At 43.0% G+C, this 19,305-nt stretch overlaps 1 protein-coding gene across 1 annotated transcript; it reads right to left on the bottom strand.

The window, feature by feature from the left end:
• Nucleotides 1-17,310: 17,310 nt before the first annotated feature.
• On the bottom strand, nucleotides 17,311-19,108 carry LOC115326777 (cuticle protein 16.5-like). The gene is made up of 2 exons (XM_040211779.1): nucleotides 19,105-19,108; nucleotides 17,311-17,756 (listed from the first exon to the last, which is right to left on the bottom strand). The coding sequence occupies exons 1-2, from the start codon at nucleotides 19,106-19,108 to the stop codon at nucleotides 17,311-17,313; spliced, it is 450 nt and encodes a 149-aa protein (XP_040067713.1).
• Nucleotides 19,109-19,305: the final 197 nt, after the last annotated feature.

The following is a 19,305-nucleotide window of genomic DNA, read 5'->3' as shown; positions in this document are numbered from 1 at the left end:
CGTCCAGGCCCACTTTTGGTTTCTAGCCTGACGTTATCATGTCATGCGCTCGGCTTTCGGTGTTTTCCTCTTCACGCTGAATTTGTCGCGCCGTCCTAGCTGGGATTCTGTTTGTTTCGGTAACACAGTAGGCTGTACATACTTCGAATATGTGGCAAACAATATATAGATTATAACTAAAGCGTAAATCAGATCGCCTAATGTCCCCCCCCCCCCCCCCCCCCCCAACCACATAGGGAGCTCTTAACGCGTTTCGCCCGAGTCAGCGTCGGCGCGCGTCACTCGAGATCACCTGAAGCAATGCAACGCGCGGGCCGACATCAAGATCTCGCTGGGGCAGATATAGCCGAAGGCGACCCGCGGAGAAGGGACATGACGCGGACGCGGGAAAAGCGCGTGTAAAACGTCCCACGTGGTTGGGCCTTAAATCGTCATATTGCGCGTGTCTACGGGCCCGCACGCAACACTGAGAGCACCAAGATGGCTTATCCTGCATTTACAGCTGCTTAAAGCACCGTCAAGGCCCAACCAATGCCAGCAATGCCACATTGGTGGCATTGGAAATTAGCATAGTGCAATCCCTGGAATGAAATTTCTTGAAGTTTATGATGATGTTTCGAGCGGGGACAGCTCTTCTTATACATACATATATATATATATATATATATATATATATATAACTCCAACAACCGTCTCAGCTGCGTTTTTTTCGTATATATATATATATATATATATATATATATATATATATATATATATATATACGAAAAAAACGCAGCTGAGACGGTTGTTGGAGTTTTTAAAACACAGTATTGGTAAAGTCGACTGACGTTTCGGCCTGAGCCAGACCTTTTTCGAAAAAGGTCTGGCTCAGGCCGAATCGTCGACAAACGTTACCAATACTATGTTTTAAAAACTCCAGCAACCGTCTCAGGTGCGTTTTCTTGCGTATATATTTTTCGCCATCCTGCGCCTCGTTTTCTCTCTCTCTCTCTCTCTCTCTCTATATATATATATATACAGGGTGTTTTTTTAAGCTCAACAGATTTGTTTTAAAAAAGCCGTGAAAGTTACGCTTATGCCGCTTGTGGAGGCGGGTTATACGGCAAGGCGGACACACTATAAGCGGTTAATCGTAATGATCAGTCGTCTAATTAATTAAAATTCGTCACCTAACTTTTTAATTAATGAAAATAGACATATGGTTCCAATTAGAAACTTGCTCATCATCATCGAAAACCATTAAATCACTCATTTTCAGAAAGACTTTCGGCGCGTGAAAAGCGTAGTATTGTCCTAAAGTTACCACTCGTGGAGCAGGTACAAGGCTGGGGCTAGATAAGAGACGGAAAAATCACGTGGGCGCCTTATCGCAACAGCTAGCCTTGTACCCTCCACGAGTGGTAAATTTAGTGCACTACTACGCTTCTCACACGCTCAAAGTCTTTCTGCAAATTACTGATTTCGTGGTTTTCGATGATGCTGAACAAGTTTCTAATTGGAACCAAATGTCTCTTTTTTTCAATTAAAAAGTTAATTAACGAATTTTAATTATTAGTTGACTGATTGTTACGATTAGCCTCCTTTAATATGTCCCCCTTGCAGTATAACTCACCTCCACAAGCGGCAGAAGTGTAACTTTCATGGCCTTTTTTAAACAAATCTGTTAGACCTAAAAAAAACACCCTATATATATATATATATATATATATATATATATATATATATATATATATATATATGTATATATATGTATATAATTTTACATCTTTTTCGTTTCATCTTCTTTTATTGACAGCAAGGTTGTCCAGGAGCTTACAGTTTTGTTCGTCCTTCATTCACTCGACGTTTTTAACATCGCCACTTACCCTTGTTATGTGGCTGTTTTGACTTCTACATGTTGACAGATTAATAGCGATTTACAAGACACATTATAGACGAAACGGCTCTGAAGTGACGACCAAATTTGGTAAAGTTCAGTTTTTAAAGCTCAATAAAGCATGAAGTCTCATCTCAACAGTTTTTATATACAAACAAAGCGAAAACTGTACTGACAAGGACAGGATAAGGTTTCACAATTTAGTTCAGTCGCGGAGCGAATATTTAGTAAAAACTAGTCAAACAAGCATTGCGATTCTCCCAACATTCCTCTGATGAGCTGCTCACTGGCAAAGAGCAACAACACTAGAAGGCTGCAATATATATAGACTTGAAAATATTGTTCCTAATTCCCGCTGCTACTAGACTTTTCCAGTGAGAAGTAGCGAGGGCAGTTAGCAGTGCGATTTCCACGCGGGACGTCCAGTTTGTCCAATCGAATTTCTATGCAGTTCATAACTTTGAGTTTAACTTAATTTAGCACAGAAATGTCTGGATAGGATCCATTATTGATCTTCATCCCGACGGGCCTCTGGCTTACCATACAGAGAGATGTAATGGATGAGGTTCCTAGCTACTGCATATTCACCGCCTACAATATCCATGAAATTAATGCGTTCTTGCACATTTTTCAAAAGTTAATTTTAGAAGTTCTAACTGAAGATATTTTTTTGACCCATCTATAAGAGCGTACCAGATGCAAAACCGGCACAGCTATTCTGACCGTTAGTTAAGGAAGCGAGAAGTTTGACAAAAATAATGCGGCATTCCATTTCGCCCGCCTAGATACCCTAGGTAAGCCACAATTCCTGTACGATATTTTTTTTTATTTCCATAAATGATTCTTCACCGCTGCCTCGAGCCCCATAGGAATGTCTAAGTCTGCACGGATCCTCGCGTTAACCAGTCACGAATGTTCAACGTCAGCCTAAAAATGTTTTCCCACTTTATAAAATTAAATTCTGAGCAGACACAAAACCAACAAGAGCACGCCACTGCTATTCAACACAACACACGCTGGTCAGGTTGACTTCTAGTCTGTTTATTAAAAACGAATATCGGGAGTACCGCCTCAAAATACTGTATTAAACAAGACGTGTCTTTAACGAATTATGCGTTCAATGAACCAGAAACGTCCGGTAGAGCGACACATTAGCAGCAACCGCACATAATCAAGACCACTTTATTCGCCGCTGCATTTTTGGTTTCGAATGAAACGACACAAAGATTGAATGTCCTCCAACAATAAACTAAGAGGGCGGGGGGGGGGGGGGCGGGGGGGATTGAGATTACTTAAATGTTATAGTGAAAACGTACCATCAATTCGTCTCACTCACTCGTATTATGCCTCGCAACCTGAATGCTTATGGTAATCACCGGACTTCTAAAACGTCCGTGCTGGTTTGAGCAGCCCATGTGCGCGGAACAAGGTGTGGTTCTCGCGGGTAGGGCAACGCGCCATGTCAACACAGCGTATTCGGATATTAGGACAACAAACATAGCGGCACAGCAGACAGCTGCGCGTACTATGCCGGCAACGGAAAGTGAGAGGAAAAAAACAACACGAAGCACTTTCCTATCTCAAGAAGAATGGAGAGGCGCAAGGTATAACGGTAGCCAACGTGCAGCCGAACTAAAAGGTTCAAAATTGGAGCAGAGGTGCGTCTCCCACCGACTCGTCCCTTTCCCTCCTCCCTTTAGTTTTATTATTATTTTCGTGGAGTCGCACACTGGACCCGCCCCACTTTTGGTGTCGGTGGATAGTCTGGTGGTTGGACCGATGGGGTATGGAAGGGGAAGGGGGCAGGCGAGGCGTACGTTCAACGTTTCATGAGGCTTCCCGGAATACCACACGGCAGCGCGGTCTCTCAAAGTGGAACACTTCCTTTAGGTTCTATAAAAACCAGCTGATGCTTGGGCTCTCGCCTTATTCAATCTGATTCCGCAGTGTTATAGGCTCGTGCGTAACGCGTGTGCTCGCGATGCTCGTTCAGGTGAGTTGTGACGTGGCTCATTATCATTTTGTATTTAGGGGGTTGATTAGCATAAGATCACTAGTACTCGTAAGTAAAAAAAACAAAAGAAGAAAATAGGAAACACTATTCCTACGATTGGATTCTAAAGCGTTTTTGCCAATCATTGGATACGCAAGAAAATATGCCGCATTGCAAGTTGCAAGCAATATTTAATTACAATTTTTCTTATCAGCCCCCTCAAGAATGTTATACATTCTTGAGGCCAGCCAAGGTTATATTCGTCACCTCATGCGTTTGCTTTTAGATGTGAAAACTAGAAGGCATATTGAATTCTAAATAAAACAGTTCATCACTTTATTAAATGCAATACCCTGCTAGCTACGATTGCATCAGGTTTAACAAAAAGAATACTGGGAAAGCGGATATTTCATATAACGAAATAATTGATAAGTATCCTGCATTGTTTTAGAGGGTTAATGGTGCCACGCTCAGTGTACTTCTGTGACGTAATAGACTAGCAATATTGCCTACTATGAAACAGTGCATGAATTGTTTCTTACTTCTTAATTTTGGAAAGTTCTGCTTAAAAAAAACAATGCTTGTCTAGTGCTCCAGACAAGCATATTAGAAAGTTAGACATGTCATTTTTCTTGTTTTAGTAGATAACCAGGTTATTCTAGCAGAATTTGTTGGGCACTCCCATAGTTCTACTCAAATGCTTTCTAACGTCTGTATCAAGTAAACATAACTTGGTCTGACCATCCGTTAAAATGTTTATTTAAATGGCTGTTTCAGCCGGTTAATATTTCTAAGCAAGTTCGGATACGCACTAAATTTTGCAGACTAACCAAGACTCTATTGTTAAGTGTTGAACATTGCTCCATTCTGGGCCTATATAAGTAATTTCCCGTTTCTGATTCTTGTCCCCATATGGAACTACAGCTTGAGTCTCTGTCTTCCGTTTACAGATGATTTCCACGGTTTTGCTCGTGCTCCTGACCTACACCAAGATTACAGACGCGAAACATCACCACCACGGATCTCCGGCCGGTTATGACTATTCGCCGTTCGGTACCGACGGAGTGAACAGCGTTGTCCAACGTGGCGGCGGACACGGCTCAGTGTCCGGATATGAAGCCCTCCCCCTCTCCGTCCACGTGACGCCAGTTCACGTAGGAGTGGCGCATCACGACGCATCGGTGGACTCATCTCCTGCCGGTGCTCACAACGGTCACGGGGGCCCGGGTGTGAGTGGTGTAGCGTTGGCAGTGCATTCGTCTCCCATATTAGTGCACGCTGCGTCTCCTGGTGTTGGTGTGCACGGTGGTCCGTTATTCCACGGTCGCTATCAACCGGAAGTACACGCGTCGAAGGCCGCACCGGTGGAAACAGTGGTTCCTGTTCATCCCGTTGTGAAGCACGTGAAAGAGATCTTCGTAAGTCTTGTTGGCTTTTGATGCCAGTGAAAGATTAAGTAGTCTAGTTGCAAGCTGTATGCTTGCGCGTGCATTGGAGAGGCCATGTAACGTACCTTGTACATATAGTGGTCGTCTTGACTAATCTCAAGGAGCTTGAATGAGTTCCAGATGCGTTACCTTAAGCCGGAATATAATTAAAGAGTAAGTAAAACAAAAATTACAAGTAAGTACTTGTTAGGCAAAAATATGGCCTGAGATGATGCGTACTTTTAAGATATTTTTCTTTACTGAAATTTTAGGGATTAATAATCCCCAGCAAACAAGGTTTTATAACACAAAGCAGTGCATAAAAAAAAAAAAAAAAAACTTCACAGTTTCCATTTCGACACCATTCACATTCAATATTTGAGTACACTGCGTCTTCTAAAGTTAAGCAGGTTCGTGGGGAAAATGTATATTATTTTCTTTTAATATGTGCATAGCTCTTTCCAACGAATACAGATGAGGAATATGTTATTTCAAACTTTAGTAAAAGTAACTGTTCAGATTGTGGAACATTAGAAGCCAAGGGCACCCATTCGTGTGATGCAGTATAATACAGTGGCTTGGCGACGATTTTGGAGACTTATTGAATGCTTCTTTTTTCGGACGATTATGATTGACGCGGATGATTGCCATCTTTATTTAAGATGTCACTTTGATACTACAATAATATTGCTACTTTTATTGTACTGTTATGGCATTATTGTATTCGATAGAATTTGAGCAATAACTTAGATGGTGTAACGCCTTAACTAGTTTTTCTTTCTCTGTGTCTCATATATTTTAAGTTCAATTTTAGATTTCTTTATGTTACATGAGAGTCCACGCCGCCTTTGCTCCCGAAAACCAAATGTACATTGAAGTAATTATTACAATAGGTACCAAGCGTTCACAAGAAATGTTAGAGTGCAGAAAGTTCGTCAGTGTGTTCTATGTATTGATCCCATTCGAGGCTCCATGTCCCGTTTTTGTCTAACGCATAGACTGCTTAATCTCAAGCACGCAATTAGAAAAAAACTCTCGAGTTGAATACCCTCGAGATTTATTTACAGCGAAATTGATTTAGTTCGCTAAACAATAAATAACCAGAGCATTTTCTAGGTTTTATTGGTTAAGCCTACTCTACAAAAAACGACATTTCAAATATCAAACTTGATTTGTTTAGCGACAGCCCAATGATACAATACGAAATTTTCGTCTTACAGTGCATGATAAAAGTCACTACACAGGGGGTAATACAGATTGCTATATCCTCATACCCTCACATTTTAACGATATTTGAGAAACATATAACGTTGCACATTGAGTTGTGCATATTGTTCGTAGCAATCAATATATGCTAATCACGCGCATTATGTTTTCGAAAACAGGCACCTCAACCTTACACCTTCGGGTACGAGACAGTCGACGAACACGGCAACAAGCAAGTCCGACACGAAGAGAGTGATGCGAACAATATCAAGAAAGGATCCTACGGTTTCCACGATGCCAATGGCATCTATCGCCACGTCAAGTACGTCGCGGACGAGCACGGTTTCCGGGCAAGCATTCAGACCAACGAGCCTGGGACTGCATCCAGCTACACTGCCGGCGCGCTCTACAATGCCAACCCACATCCAGTGAAGACGTTCACCCCCTCCTTCGCCCCCATCCCTCCTCCAACTCCAGTTGAGCATGCGGCTCCCGTCGGCCACAACCTCGTGGCCGCGCATGCTTCATCGGTGGAGTATGCTCCTTCCGGGCCTCAATCTTCGGTTGAGTACGTTCCACAACCAGGCGCTACGCTGGAGTTTGTGCCCTCGGCTCCTTCGCTCTCAAAGGGCGGAGGAAATGAGGCCGCGCCTCTGCTCGGCCATCACTCACAAGTGGAGTACGTCACGGCAGGCAAAGAAGACTTTTTCAGTCATCCCTTGTCAAGTCTGAGGAGTGCGCCTCCTATCTTTTTCACTGGATATAGTGGGAAGTATTACTAGTACCCGCCAGATTGTCCAAACGATTTTGCGGTGGTAAAGTTTCTAAGTCCTTCTTTACTGGCGGTTGTGTTGAAGAAGATTTATCTGCCAGGCGAGTTCCTAACCGCATTCTTAAATCGCATAATTCAAGCTATCCAATTGCTTGTCCAAGCGAGTTTTGATTTAGAAGATAATGGTCATTCCTGAAACTCCTTCGAGGGAGCTCAAGGTGAAAAGCATGAAGGACTTGTTGGTGGTAAATGACTTTTGAATTCGTTGAAGATGGATCAACGACATTGAGTGCTAATTTCGACTTCTTGTAGATGCTGTACGCCCGCCGAGGAATGCGTGCTCCGAGGGTGCGTGCTCAATTCTTGCTTGAAGTATACGCCTAGATTTAAGAGAGGGAGCGACTCAAACTATACGGAGCGTTTATAATTTAATGGCAGGCGCCTTCTTCGCAGATCGATTGGGAGTAACGCACATGCGATGCGTTTTTGAGGAGCAAGGAAAAAAGCGGATGAGGTGGCAGATACGCTTGCAGACGATCAACACTTTTGACTCGTTTCTGCAACTTGCAATGCAAACGCGGCCCGTAGACCACGTGACCGCGATTCATCAGTTGGAAACACTCTCTAATCTAGGCCCACTACATCGAAATGAGGGTGCCAGCTCCCTCTAACAACGCAAGGCTGTTGTGTACGGTCTACAAAAAGTTCTGAACATCAACAAAGCGCAGGCGCTGGACACCTCATTTTGAACGCTGACCGATCCACGTTTCAGTCCACTTCTCAGCAGCTTTATGCTGTTTTGTCTGTTTAGCGCGCCATGACAGAGGTTGATATGTTGATGAGAACTTACCTTGGTTACGATGGTAGTATGCTCCTTCCGCGGCTATAATCAATGACAGCTTAAGAAACGCAGGACGTGGCCTATGCGGAAGGCAGGTTCGCCTGCTTCTTGCACATGGGTGTACGTCAGAAGGCCGGGCTCTGATTGGCTCCGATGGAGGGATAGTGGGTAGACCCCAAGTCTAGCTGCCTTGAGGTCTACCCGGTGTTCTTTCAGTTGGAGTCAATCAGAGCTGGGTGTTTTGACGTCACTGCAACCGCTGCTCAAGGAGCAGACGAACTTGCGCTCCGCGTTGTGGTACTGTTACTTGGGTTGTGTTGCGTTCTTCGGCGTTGTTGTCGGCTCACGCCGCAATTTCACTGGCTCTGTAGTGATACAAAGATGCTCGCGACTTTCCGCGCCACGTACATTATTTAGGCTGTCAGTGAATATATGGTGTCGAAATGGAGGTATGCGCCTAAAAATGGAGGTAGAATAAGAGACGATAGCCCGCGGGGACGCCCGAACGCCGAGCTGTGGTCAGAATGATTAGTGGGTAGACCTAAAGCTAGCTGCCTTTTGGCTCCATTGCACACGTCGAAAGCGTTCGAATGCGAGAGGCAAGCGCCGGACGCGGGCTTTCTGCGTTCTAAAGCGTTCGACCAATTCAGTGGAGACAAAGGCTGCCTTTGTCGTCACTGCACTCGTCCAACGCGTTCAAGTGCGAATACCAAACGATGGGAGCCGGCGTTTTTGAGTTCTAACACGCACGATGAGTGATGTGAAGACTAAAGCGGCTAGCTTTAGGTCGACCCACTAATCATTTCAACCAGATCTCGGCGTTCTGACGTTCGTGCGCGCTTTCGTCTTCTCCACTCCCTTAGATTTTCGGTATATGGAAGGTGTAAACTTATTAGACGAGATGAACTAGCTGCGCATTCTTGGTGGTGCAGATTACACCTCATCGATTCGTGAAAAAAGGAGTGTCACGAACAAGTACTTTTGGAATCGAACAAGACCCATACACCTGTTGCCAATGTGGTAAACGGTGTGGAATTTTTGTGTAGAGTAGAATCATAAAAAGATACAAAACAACAACAGCAAACAAACAAGCGTAACAATTATACATGATCTATCACTGTACCATAATAATGCACCGGGGCCAACGTGTTAATAGTCAGAAGCAATTTAAAAAAAATAAACATCTAGATAATTGAGCAGGTGTTTGGTAATGCGTATACATATTTTAGAACTTACCTCCACGGTAAAATTTTTTAGCATTAATTGTCTCATTAAAAAGTTCAGTTATTGTCAACAAATTATGCTTAACACAACATATATAATAAACATTCTCTGTTCAAATTATTAAATTGCCCCCCCCCCCTCAAAAGAACAAGTATATGTTTTCACGAGTTGAATTTTAATCGTATAATTGGAGAAACTATAAGTAATGACACTTAGACAGAGTGAAAATATGGAACAATGACCGATCAATTTACTACTCTTGACGTATGTACTTCGGGAGCTTAAACGACGCAGTGGACAAGCTTACTTTAATTTACAGCAGAGGTTTGAATTTCGTATGTCTTATTTTGCATAACTATTTTGATCATAGATACACTTCTCTTGGTGTTGAGAATCATCATCAATGTATATCAACAAATATCATGTGTATATAATGCTATAATATTTGAGAATATACCTATGAATGAACCTGCACTTGATCGAATGGAAAAAAGGTTACGAAGACGCCGAAAGATAAAATCTTTAGCGAAGCCGGGATTCGAACTCCGGTGTCCCAATATCAAGTCGGGCATGCTAACCCGGATTTCGAATCCCAGCGCTGCCAACGATTTTGTCTTTCGGCGGCTTCCTAAGATTTGTTATATATAATCAAGTAAGGTTCGTATGTCAGTTTAATGTTGAATATATCTCCTTGGGAGACCATGTATGGCGACGAGAGTGCCCCGTTTTTTGCTATATGTATGTAAATGTCAAAGTTTTGTGAAATCTGCCATGTAAGAAAAAGTGCAGCAAGTTATATTCAAAGAATCTATTTATTGTGTTCATTGTATTATATGTTACGTAAATTCGCAGCGAAAAGAACGCGCTTGTTAATAAACATTTTCTTTAAAAAAAATTTGAATTGCCTTGCCTGTTCTCTACTTGTGCATGTACAACCAAACGCGGAGCTAAATTCTGAGCATACAATTAATCAGGTCTGCAGAGAGACATATTTTGACATCGCCAATAAGCATTTCTATATGTCAGCCAAATTTTAAAGCCCGTTAAGGTAAGCTCGCTGCTGTTTAAAGGAGAGGCCACGAAGGTTTCTCTAGCGCAAGTGTATTAGAAGCTTCACGAACAAAATGCCATCCGGTCTGGGCTAGCGACTGCCGTTGGCTTTGCTGGTTTATAGATGGCGGTTGTTGTTGAACCAAACTACGAACCCGCTTCCATTTTCATGAACATATACTGAGTGGTTTTACAAACTGGCGATAGTAACCGGTGGCATTTAGTACCTATTGAAATTCGAAAAGTGAGTTCCTTTACATGGACGTTCTCATTAACCAGGCACTGGAACTCTCCAGGAAAGCTTAGGAATGTGGTTTTGGAAGTGACGAAACTTCGGTAAAACGTGTTTGACAATATGGGAAGGCAGTGCAATTAGCGTAAGAGACGAATATGTAGAATTTTATAGCTTGCCAATTTGAATGTTATTAATTACCCTGGTGCAGCTCACATTCATGCAGTGAAGCATATAAATAAGGGGCCCAGTTACCATATCACTCAAAACGCTAATTCGTCTAAAGCCGTCTATAATATTTTTTAATACTAATGAAAGGTCATATAGATAAAATGTGTTCCAAATGTTTGTTTTAATTTTGTTTACCTCTTATTTTAAATGCGGACACACACACACACACACACACACACACACACACACACACAGAAACACACACACACACATATATATATACCGGGTGTTTTTGCGAAGACATTCAAAAATCCTAAAAATTAGGGCGATTGAAAAAAGAAGAAACTCTCTTTGGGAACAAACTACCAGCCACGGCGGACGTCAGGAATTGCCAAAAACCTACTAATTAGCCAGATAAATAATTAAAACTTGTTATTAACTTTTTAATTAGTGGAAATAGACATACGATTCCAATTAAAAAGTTGCTGAGCGTTATCGAAAACCACTAAATCAGTCATTTTCAGAAAGACTTTGAGCGCGTGAGACGAGTAGTAGCGCACTAAAGTTACCGCTCGTGGAGCAGGTACAAGGCTAGCGGTTGCGGTAAGGCGCCCGCGCGATTTTTCCGCGTCTTATTTAGCCCCAGCCTTGTACCTGCTCCACGAGTGGTGATTTTAGGGCGCTACTACTCTTCTCAAGCGCTTAAAGTCTTTCTGAAAATAACTGATTTAGTGGTTTTTGATAACGTTCAGCAACTTTCTAATTGGAATAATATGTCTATTTCCACTAATTAAAAATTTAATTAACAAGTTTTAATTAATTATCTGGCTAATTAGTAGGTTTTCGGCAATTCCTGACTTCCGCCGTGGCTGGTAGTTTTTTCCCGAAGAGAGTTTCTTCTTTTTTCAATCGCCCTAATTTTTAGGATTTTTGAAAGTCTTCGCAAAAATACCTGGTATATAGAAACCTTGCAGTTATACCTAGCAAACATACGTGCGATGTCGATAATATTCCATGATATTTATTTATCTGTCAGACAAATCAAATATTTCAAAACTGTGTAGAATAACTAAAGAAAGTATAGAATAACCTTAACATTCAATTCGATGATTAGGTAATAAAATATAATTGAATAATATTAAATATCACATGCGAAACTTTTTTATTTCTATAAAAAATTGTGAATACGAAACGCAACCTTTTTTCTTTCTTGCTTGCAACCTTTTTGGTCGAAAGAAACCTCACACATATCTTATAATCTCGGTAATGTTATGACTCGTGACCACGCGATGCAATGCGTAGTTTCTTCTCAGGAAGCACAGAGGTATTTTAATTTTCCTGATTGAATTCTGTTTATATAAAAAAAGCACAAACTTCCCGAAAGAAATTTACGAGTAACATAGCTAGGATAACCTATAAAAAAATCAATATTTCATTAGTGACACCTTTTATTTACCGTCTTTCGATAGTATGCAATCAATAGTTTCTCGTTTTTGTTTATCAATAGCTTCTTAAAATAATTTCGACCGTTTCCTAATAGTTTTCCTCTAGGTTCTAGATTGTTCCTCAATAATTATCAAAAAGTTCCTAATTGCAGTCGCGTTTTTCTCCCAGGTTAACATTTTCTATTTGAACTTCTCAGGCTCTCCGTAGCCTAATAAAATACTATTGCTAGCTTTACAATTGTCGCCCATCGATAGCTTTACGATAGTCGACAATCGGTATCATACTATCGATAGTAGAACGATAGTAGACAATTGATGGTATATTTTCGTTAGTTTTACGATAGTCGACTATCAATAGCCCTTTTGTTAGTTAGACTTAGCCTCCCCGACCAATAGCATCGATAGTGGTATTGATTGCTTAAAGCCACTACGCTCTACACAACCGCTCTCTCTCGTTCTCAACCCAGCTCCCTCCCTCTCCACCCCCTTCCCCCATTTGCCGTTACCGCGCCACCTCGGAGTTCTGGAAGTCCTTTGGCCGGTTAAACCCACGCTCGCTCAGCTCCTCCCACTCCCAACATGGCCAGACCGCGTAAGCTTTGCTCTCCATCCGAGGAGCGGGAATGAGAAGTGCGTCGCGCGCAAACATTGATTAAAAGAAAAACACCTGAAGCACATCTTCCGCCAACGGAGCCAAAGTACCGCTGTAAATCAATCGCAGCACACGTTTGCATTTTTTATTGTTCCTGCGTAGATCATATTACCACTCAACGCGCTCGCGCTGTAGGTTGCCCTCACTGGTTCACAATACAACATTGTGCTCCCCTGGTGGCACCTAAATCGGCTATAAGTAGAAAGAAAATAAAAATGGAATTTCAATTGTGACATATATTCCAGTGGTTGCCCCCTTTCTTTTTACTTCAAGAGAGTATTAAACTGGACACGACACTCTGTATTTGCAGGGTCAGGCTTTTGATTATTACACACTAAATGCTATTATTATTTCCTATAGGCAAGTAGACTCAAGCTCATTTAAGAGTGGGGAGTGTTAAAAGAAAAGGGACATCGTGCATATGCTTTTTTTAAACTCAGTTTTGCCCGAGACATCATTAGATTTGTTATCTATATATAACTACTTTTGGCCCCGACCTGATGACCTGATGCAGTAACAAGAATTAAAATTGCACCGCACGCACCAGCATGCTGGCATTTTCATTAAAAAAATAGTAAGTACACTGTCGTTCCCGTTGCTCAATTCACTCAGGAATTAATCAAGTTCAACATGTCTAAAAAAAAACAATCAGTTAATTTGACAGTTCTTGCTTCCCTTACTATTTTGTTTACAGCACCCTGAAAAAAAGCTTGTCTTTCAATGGCGATACATATTTGAAGGCAACAATCTCGAGCTTGTAGCTCTATCTTTGGCAGCTGCTCCTGCTGATCGAGAGTTCGCGCAGCCGAGATGCATCCTTTAACAAAGAGCTTGTGCATGCAGCTTAGTAGCGGAATCGATGTACATTACCAAAGGCTGAGAAACAAAACATTAGGCGAAGCAAAGGGCAAATGAACGTAGCTAAGTAAAAACTATGTGAGAACGTTAAAAGTGCAGATCTCCTTTTGGAGGCGGCATGAATCGGTGAGCTGAAATCACTTTGACGCATGTCATTTCTAGTGCTCGAGACACGGGAACCGGGACTCGTAGCCGGTCGCCTGCGGGCCGCGTCCCCACGAGTAGCGGGCCGCATGCTTACCGCGGGCAGCGCGTTTGAGACCTCCGCTATCGACACTCACGGCGCAAAAAAAAGTAAAAAAAAAATAAAAAACATTGATATTTAAGTGTCCTGCAACGGGATTCGTTCTTGGGCGTTCTTATCGGCTAATGCCACTGTCCTGCTGGAAGCGTGTCGATAATAAAATACTCGGAAGTCGCCACGCTCTGCCCTTTTTAAACTGTCAATGACTAAACCTACCACCGCTTTCTGTCGCGATCATAATGACTGCTGAAGCTGTGGCTCCGTGGCCAGAGAAAGGGCCCCGCGTCTTCTCTTCTATACTTTTGTCTCGCATATTTCGCCAACCTTTAGGAGCATACATTTCTCGCTCAAGCGGTCTCAAAAGGAACCCGTTATATTTTTCGGGTTCTGGGCCTTGATTAATGTATATGTCAGCAAGTATATATATATATATCACTAGCTATGGAACGTATTTACGTTGACCATATCGTATTATATTATCTAAACCGTCTGGTTTATGCTTTGAAACACGAAGCTGGCATGTACAGTACTTAATACGTGCATTGCGTATACGAAGTTATCACAAATAGTTACAGGCAACATAAAAAACGAAGAGCCGGCCGAGTTCCGGGAAGCTTATTATCACTCCGCAAATATTCACAAGATTGAAAAATTTGCCTAGAAAAATGCCAAAAACGCCAATCGCGAAGCAGCCGTGCGAACAAAGCAACGGCCTGTGTTTTTCAAACTGTCCGTTAGTATAGGAACCAATTATATATATTGACACCTTATCCAAGTATGTTGAACCAGTTATAAGCCGTAAGCAATCTCTACTGGCTCCTTCAACGTGGCTTGGTTGCTCTTTGACAGAATCAAAGTGGCGGAGGGGACCGTTCCTCTAACTTGCATCGGTTCGTTTTCCACCGGGTATTTAATGATGGGAACAAGCGAGAAGAAATCCTATTTTTGCCTCTTCATATCTTCCGCGTGTAACTTCTCATGCCCAAACACCTTTGATAAAAACTACCGATTCTAGATAGTTGTTCCGTCCATCAATCTTTGATCTAACTTGCGGAAGAAGGCCGTACAGAAACGGGCCCCAAAGTATCCTGTAAGCTATTTTTACACGTCGCGTGTGCCAAAGGCTCGCAGGCGCCAATTTGCCGGACAGATCTTGTGTTGTTTTCTCACACCCAGTTGAAGTGTCTAAACTTGGACGGGTGTGTAATTGCCGTGATAAGCATTTATAGAGCACCTTGATTAATAAAAATGCCAGCATTGAGAACGAACGTTATTTGAACTAACGCACAAAGGCTATCTATTTGGGTATCGAACAACGTTGCAGGCACGGGTGAGATGGCAGACTGCCAACGGTTCACAGCACCTCCTTACCCAAATTTCGTTAACAGGGTGCTTAGTGGGTGTACACTCTATTAACCAGCTGATTTACACGCTAAGCATTTTGCGTGCTATGGCACCTTTTCTCAATATCAGCTCTGGAAGCGGCCGCAGCGTGCAAGTAAGACATCTCTTAAATCAATTGGAACCAGAGTCGCATTTGAAGAGAGCACTAAATAAAGAGAATGCCGTTGGCCATACACTCGTAGTAAGTCCTCGGAAGTACAATGTCAAGCAGGTTACGAGAAATCCCTCGGCTGTAAAGGTAAGTAAATGTACGAACCCCAGTCACTAACTAAATTTTCACGGCACTGGCAATGAAGATAATAACTCAAAGTGACCGACAAGGCGTAACACGTGACTGGCTGCTAAAGGGCGTATTGTTGGAGTTGGCGAGTCCAACTTGTGTGCCATAGGCTAACTGATGAAACAACTTAAAACACAATTTTTAAGCGTTTTTTTTAATCTTCTGGTGCTAGTTCTTACTTTCCGACGTGCATTAAAATAATCAAACATTTGAATGAGACCATGGGAGACGAAACAAAACGGGTGCCTGAACAAGGCCCATCAAGACGGCATATGTTTTCTCGGGCTTAGGGAATTTTCCAGCAGGAGCACTGTCGGTTTGTGGCATTCCCGCACGCGCGGTGGCGCGCAGCACGGCCTTATGAACCTGTGTGCAAATGAGGACGGCTCTTGGATTGGCTTTAATCGGTCCCTTTCACGCTGCGCCATCTCACAGCGGTTGTCAGAAATACGTGCGAACCTTCGCCACACCTGCTTCTCGGCGAGGTCGCGGCGTTCAGACACCTCTCCGTTCACCGGACCACGTCTTAGTCCGTATCATAACCAAGGGGGCAATATGCGACTTGGTGCCGGTTACGATGCTGCTGTGGTCGCGCACTTTCTGCTCCTTTTGACTGAACTTTCTTTTTAGAAACACTGCTTTAGTAGTTCCGAATACTATAGGAAAAGTGGGTTCAGTTCAGGCAATCATGCCTTCATAAAACCTTGCAAACTAACAGCCATCTTGCAACAATGGGAATACGCCTTTCATTGACTTGTGAATGACTATATATTGATGCTGTAACCAAACGTGCAGTTTCTAAACGACAGTGCTTTCATTTGTTGATTATGTGAATGGGCTCTCAGTGAGATTAGGGTTAACGCACAGTATTGTCATTCTCTTTGTGCGAGAAAACTATATAAAGATCACCGGAGGATATTTTGCTGAGTTGGGGAGACAGACGTTGATATTGGTACATCTTTTATTACTGCATACACGCTGACATTTTGAACACTGGTATTTCGAAAACTAATTCTGAAATAATATATCTGGAATATTTATTTGAAAGGGAACGCGCATACAATTCACATATATACACTACACTGCATGATTTCTACCCTTACGTTTTAGCACGCCTGAAGCCAGTCAAAACACGGTATTTGCTAGGAGACACGCATATTTGTTAGACACACAAATAGTGATTAATTCATTATGACGTCTGTTATATGCAATGAGTCTTCAATGTTAGGCGAGTGAATTAGCGAAAGCTTAAAAGTGACAGAGTATAATACAAACATAATGAAGATATACGGTTTGTCACACAAATTGGCTAAAAACATAGATGACCATACACGTAATGAAGGATGGATGACATAAGTGCAGTATTTTCCATCAAATTTCGACGTTTTCTGAAGTTGCACATTAAACGATATCGCGGAGGAAAAAAAAACACAGCTACAGCTGCGGATGTATAAACAATGACGGCTACTGAAGTAGGGGACATCTGGATAGCTGGCTTACCGTACTAGGTTTACCTAGACCCAGCACTAACACTCAACAAAAGAGTAGGTCAAAGTCTTTCAGGCCCGGCACCTGGCTAAACACTGCGAAAAATGTCATTTTAATGGTGAATATATTAAAAGTATTTACAAATTAATAATAATTCACGTAAGGGGCACTGGCGTAAGCCAGTGGCGCTGCCGCCGCATACGCGGGGGCCGGGGCGTAAGCCGGTGCAGCCGCAACTGCTGGCGCCGCATAGGACGGGGCAGCATAAGCTGGGGCTGCGTAAGCTGGGGCAGCGTAAGCTGGGGCAGCGTAAGCCGGGGCAGGAACGGCTGGTGCAGCGTATGCTGGCGCAGCGAATGCCGGGGCAGGTGCAACTGCTGGTACTGGCGCGGCTGTTGCGTGGGCAGCAGCAGGTCCGTACGGCGGCGCAACCGCAGCTCGAGTCGGCGGGAGCGCGTATGGTGCGGGCGCCGGCACAGCCGCACGATGTACCACAGCTGCTGGCTGATGTACCGTTTGCGCTAGAACGGGGGCGGCTCTCGCCACCGGCAGAGGGGCTGCGTACCGTACCGGAGCCGCTACCGGTGGAGCTGGTGGTGGTGCGTAAAGGAAAGGAGAAGCAGCAGGGACGGCCACTTGTGCCAGAGGTGCCGGCCGGATTACAGGTCGGGCGACCGCTCTGGCAACTAGAGGCTCTGGATGTGGCACGGCGGCCACAACACCCGGTCTGACGACCGGCGTGGCAGCAACGGGCTGCGCATTGTAGGCGGAAGCGGCTGGCGTTGAAGGAGCCGTGCCGGGTTCGTTGGTGAATACATTGGCCCTGAAGCCGGCGGCGTCTGCGACGTACTCGACCTGCCTGAACACCCCTACGGGATCCTTGTAGCCATAGTTTCCACGCTTGTTGTTGCCTGCGTCGCTGACTTCGTTGCGGTATTGGTGCGTACCGAACTCGTCCTTGGAGTCGTAACCGAAACTGTATGGTTGGGGAGGCTGTTTCGGGGATAAAAGACGGAAATGAAGAAAATATAAGTTGTCAGCCATGTCTGTAAGGAGGAGTCATGACATCGTTTTCACCAAAGCCCCTTTGAATTTAAGACATTGCCACTGAACAATGAACATTCTTGTGTATTGTTAATTTTCTGTTTTTTGTGCTATTTATTTTTCTCCAGATTGTGTTTTTTGTGTGACTTAACTTTGTTGTTGTTCTTTGTTTCTGTTCTTTGTGTGAGTGAACTTTTCAAGTGTGTCTGTTCTTGTGCGCTGTGAAGTGTAAGCATGAACATTTTCAGTTTCTAGCTTCTGTGCCTTTTTCGTCCTCCCACCTGCCTCCTGCTACCGATAAATTTGGCTGTTTTACAGTATCTCTGTAAACAACACACTTGAAAGCTGAGATCACATTCAGATAGTACATTAGTGTGTGTTGATTTATTTCGGCCGACTACTTTTTTTAAGACATCCGTTTCTTCCCGAAAAGACCTAGACGTTTAACATATTTAAGGTGCGGCATTTGCTCACGTAAGTTAATATATTTATAAAAACAATCCCAGTCATCTTTAATATTATTATTTTTTGCTGGCATGCGTTTGAGTAGACATTTATTGAGATATACGAAATGTATCTTACGCACGGAAATTCAGAGATTGCGCGGTGTGGCAAAAATACGCCCTACACTGGGGTAGTGAGCATAGGGTTTAAGATATCAAGTATAGCGCATGAATCGCATTTTTGGTAAAACACATTTTTAGCTTCTTTTTACTCGCTTGCCTTATTTAGTATTTTATGAATAAGTAAGAAAGCACTTTTCACAAAAGCGATGATCTCGTTTTCTAATAAAACGATAACTTTGTGCGAACCTTGTGACTGCTCGATTATGCGATTGTTAATGCTTCATTTCGTTTCGAGTAAACTCTCAGAAATGCCAGTAAGCAATCTTACCCATGATGAACTCGAAGCATCAACTAGTGGTCAACTTTCGCCCGGTTTAGCCAGTAGGGAAGGCGAGTAGTAATGCATTGTAGTGGTAGCACTTTCGGGGGCAAAGACATGTGCGCGTTTTCAATTAATAAACTTTTTCAGCATGCGTTCGAGCCTGGCAAAGATTTGCCCACATAAAAATACACATACATACTAAAAGTA

The sequence above is a fragment of the Ixodes scapularis genome, unplaced genomic scaffold (assembly GCF_016920785.2).
Source record: "Ixodes scapularis isolate PalLabHiFi unplaced genomic scaffold, ASM1692078v2 PGA_scaffold5__190_contigs__length_132052651, whole genome shotgun sequence".
In the NCBI taxonomy this organism is placed as follows: domain Eukaryota; kingdom Metazoa; phylum Arthropoda; class Arachnida; order Ixodida; family Ixodidae; genus Ixodes; species Ixodes scapularis.
This window is presented reverse-complemented; position numbering and strand designations above follow the sequence as displayed.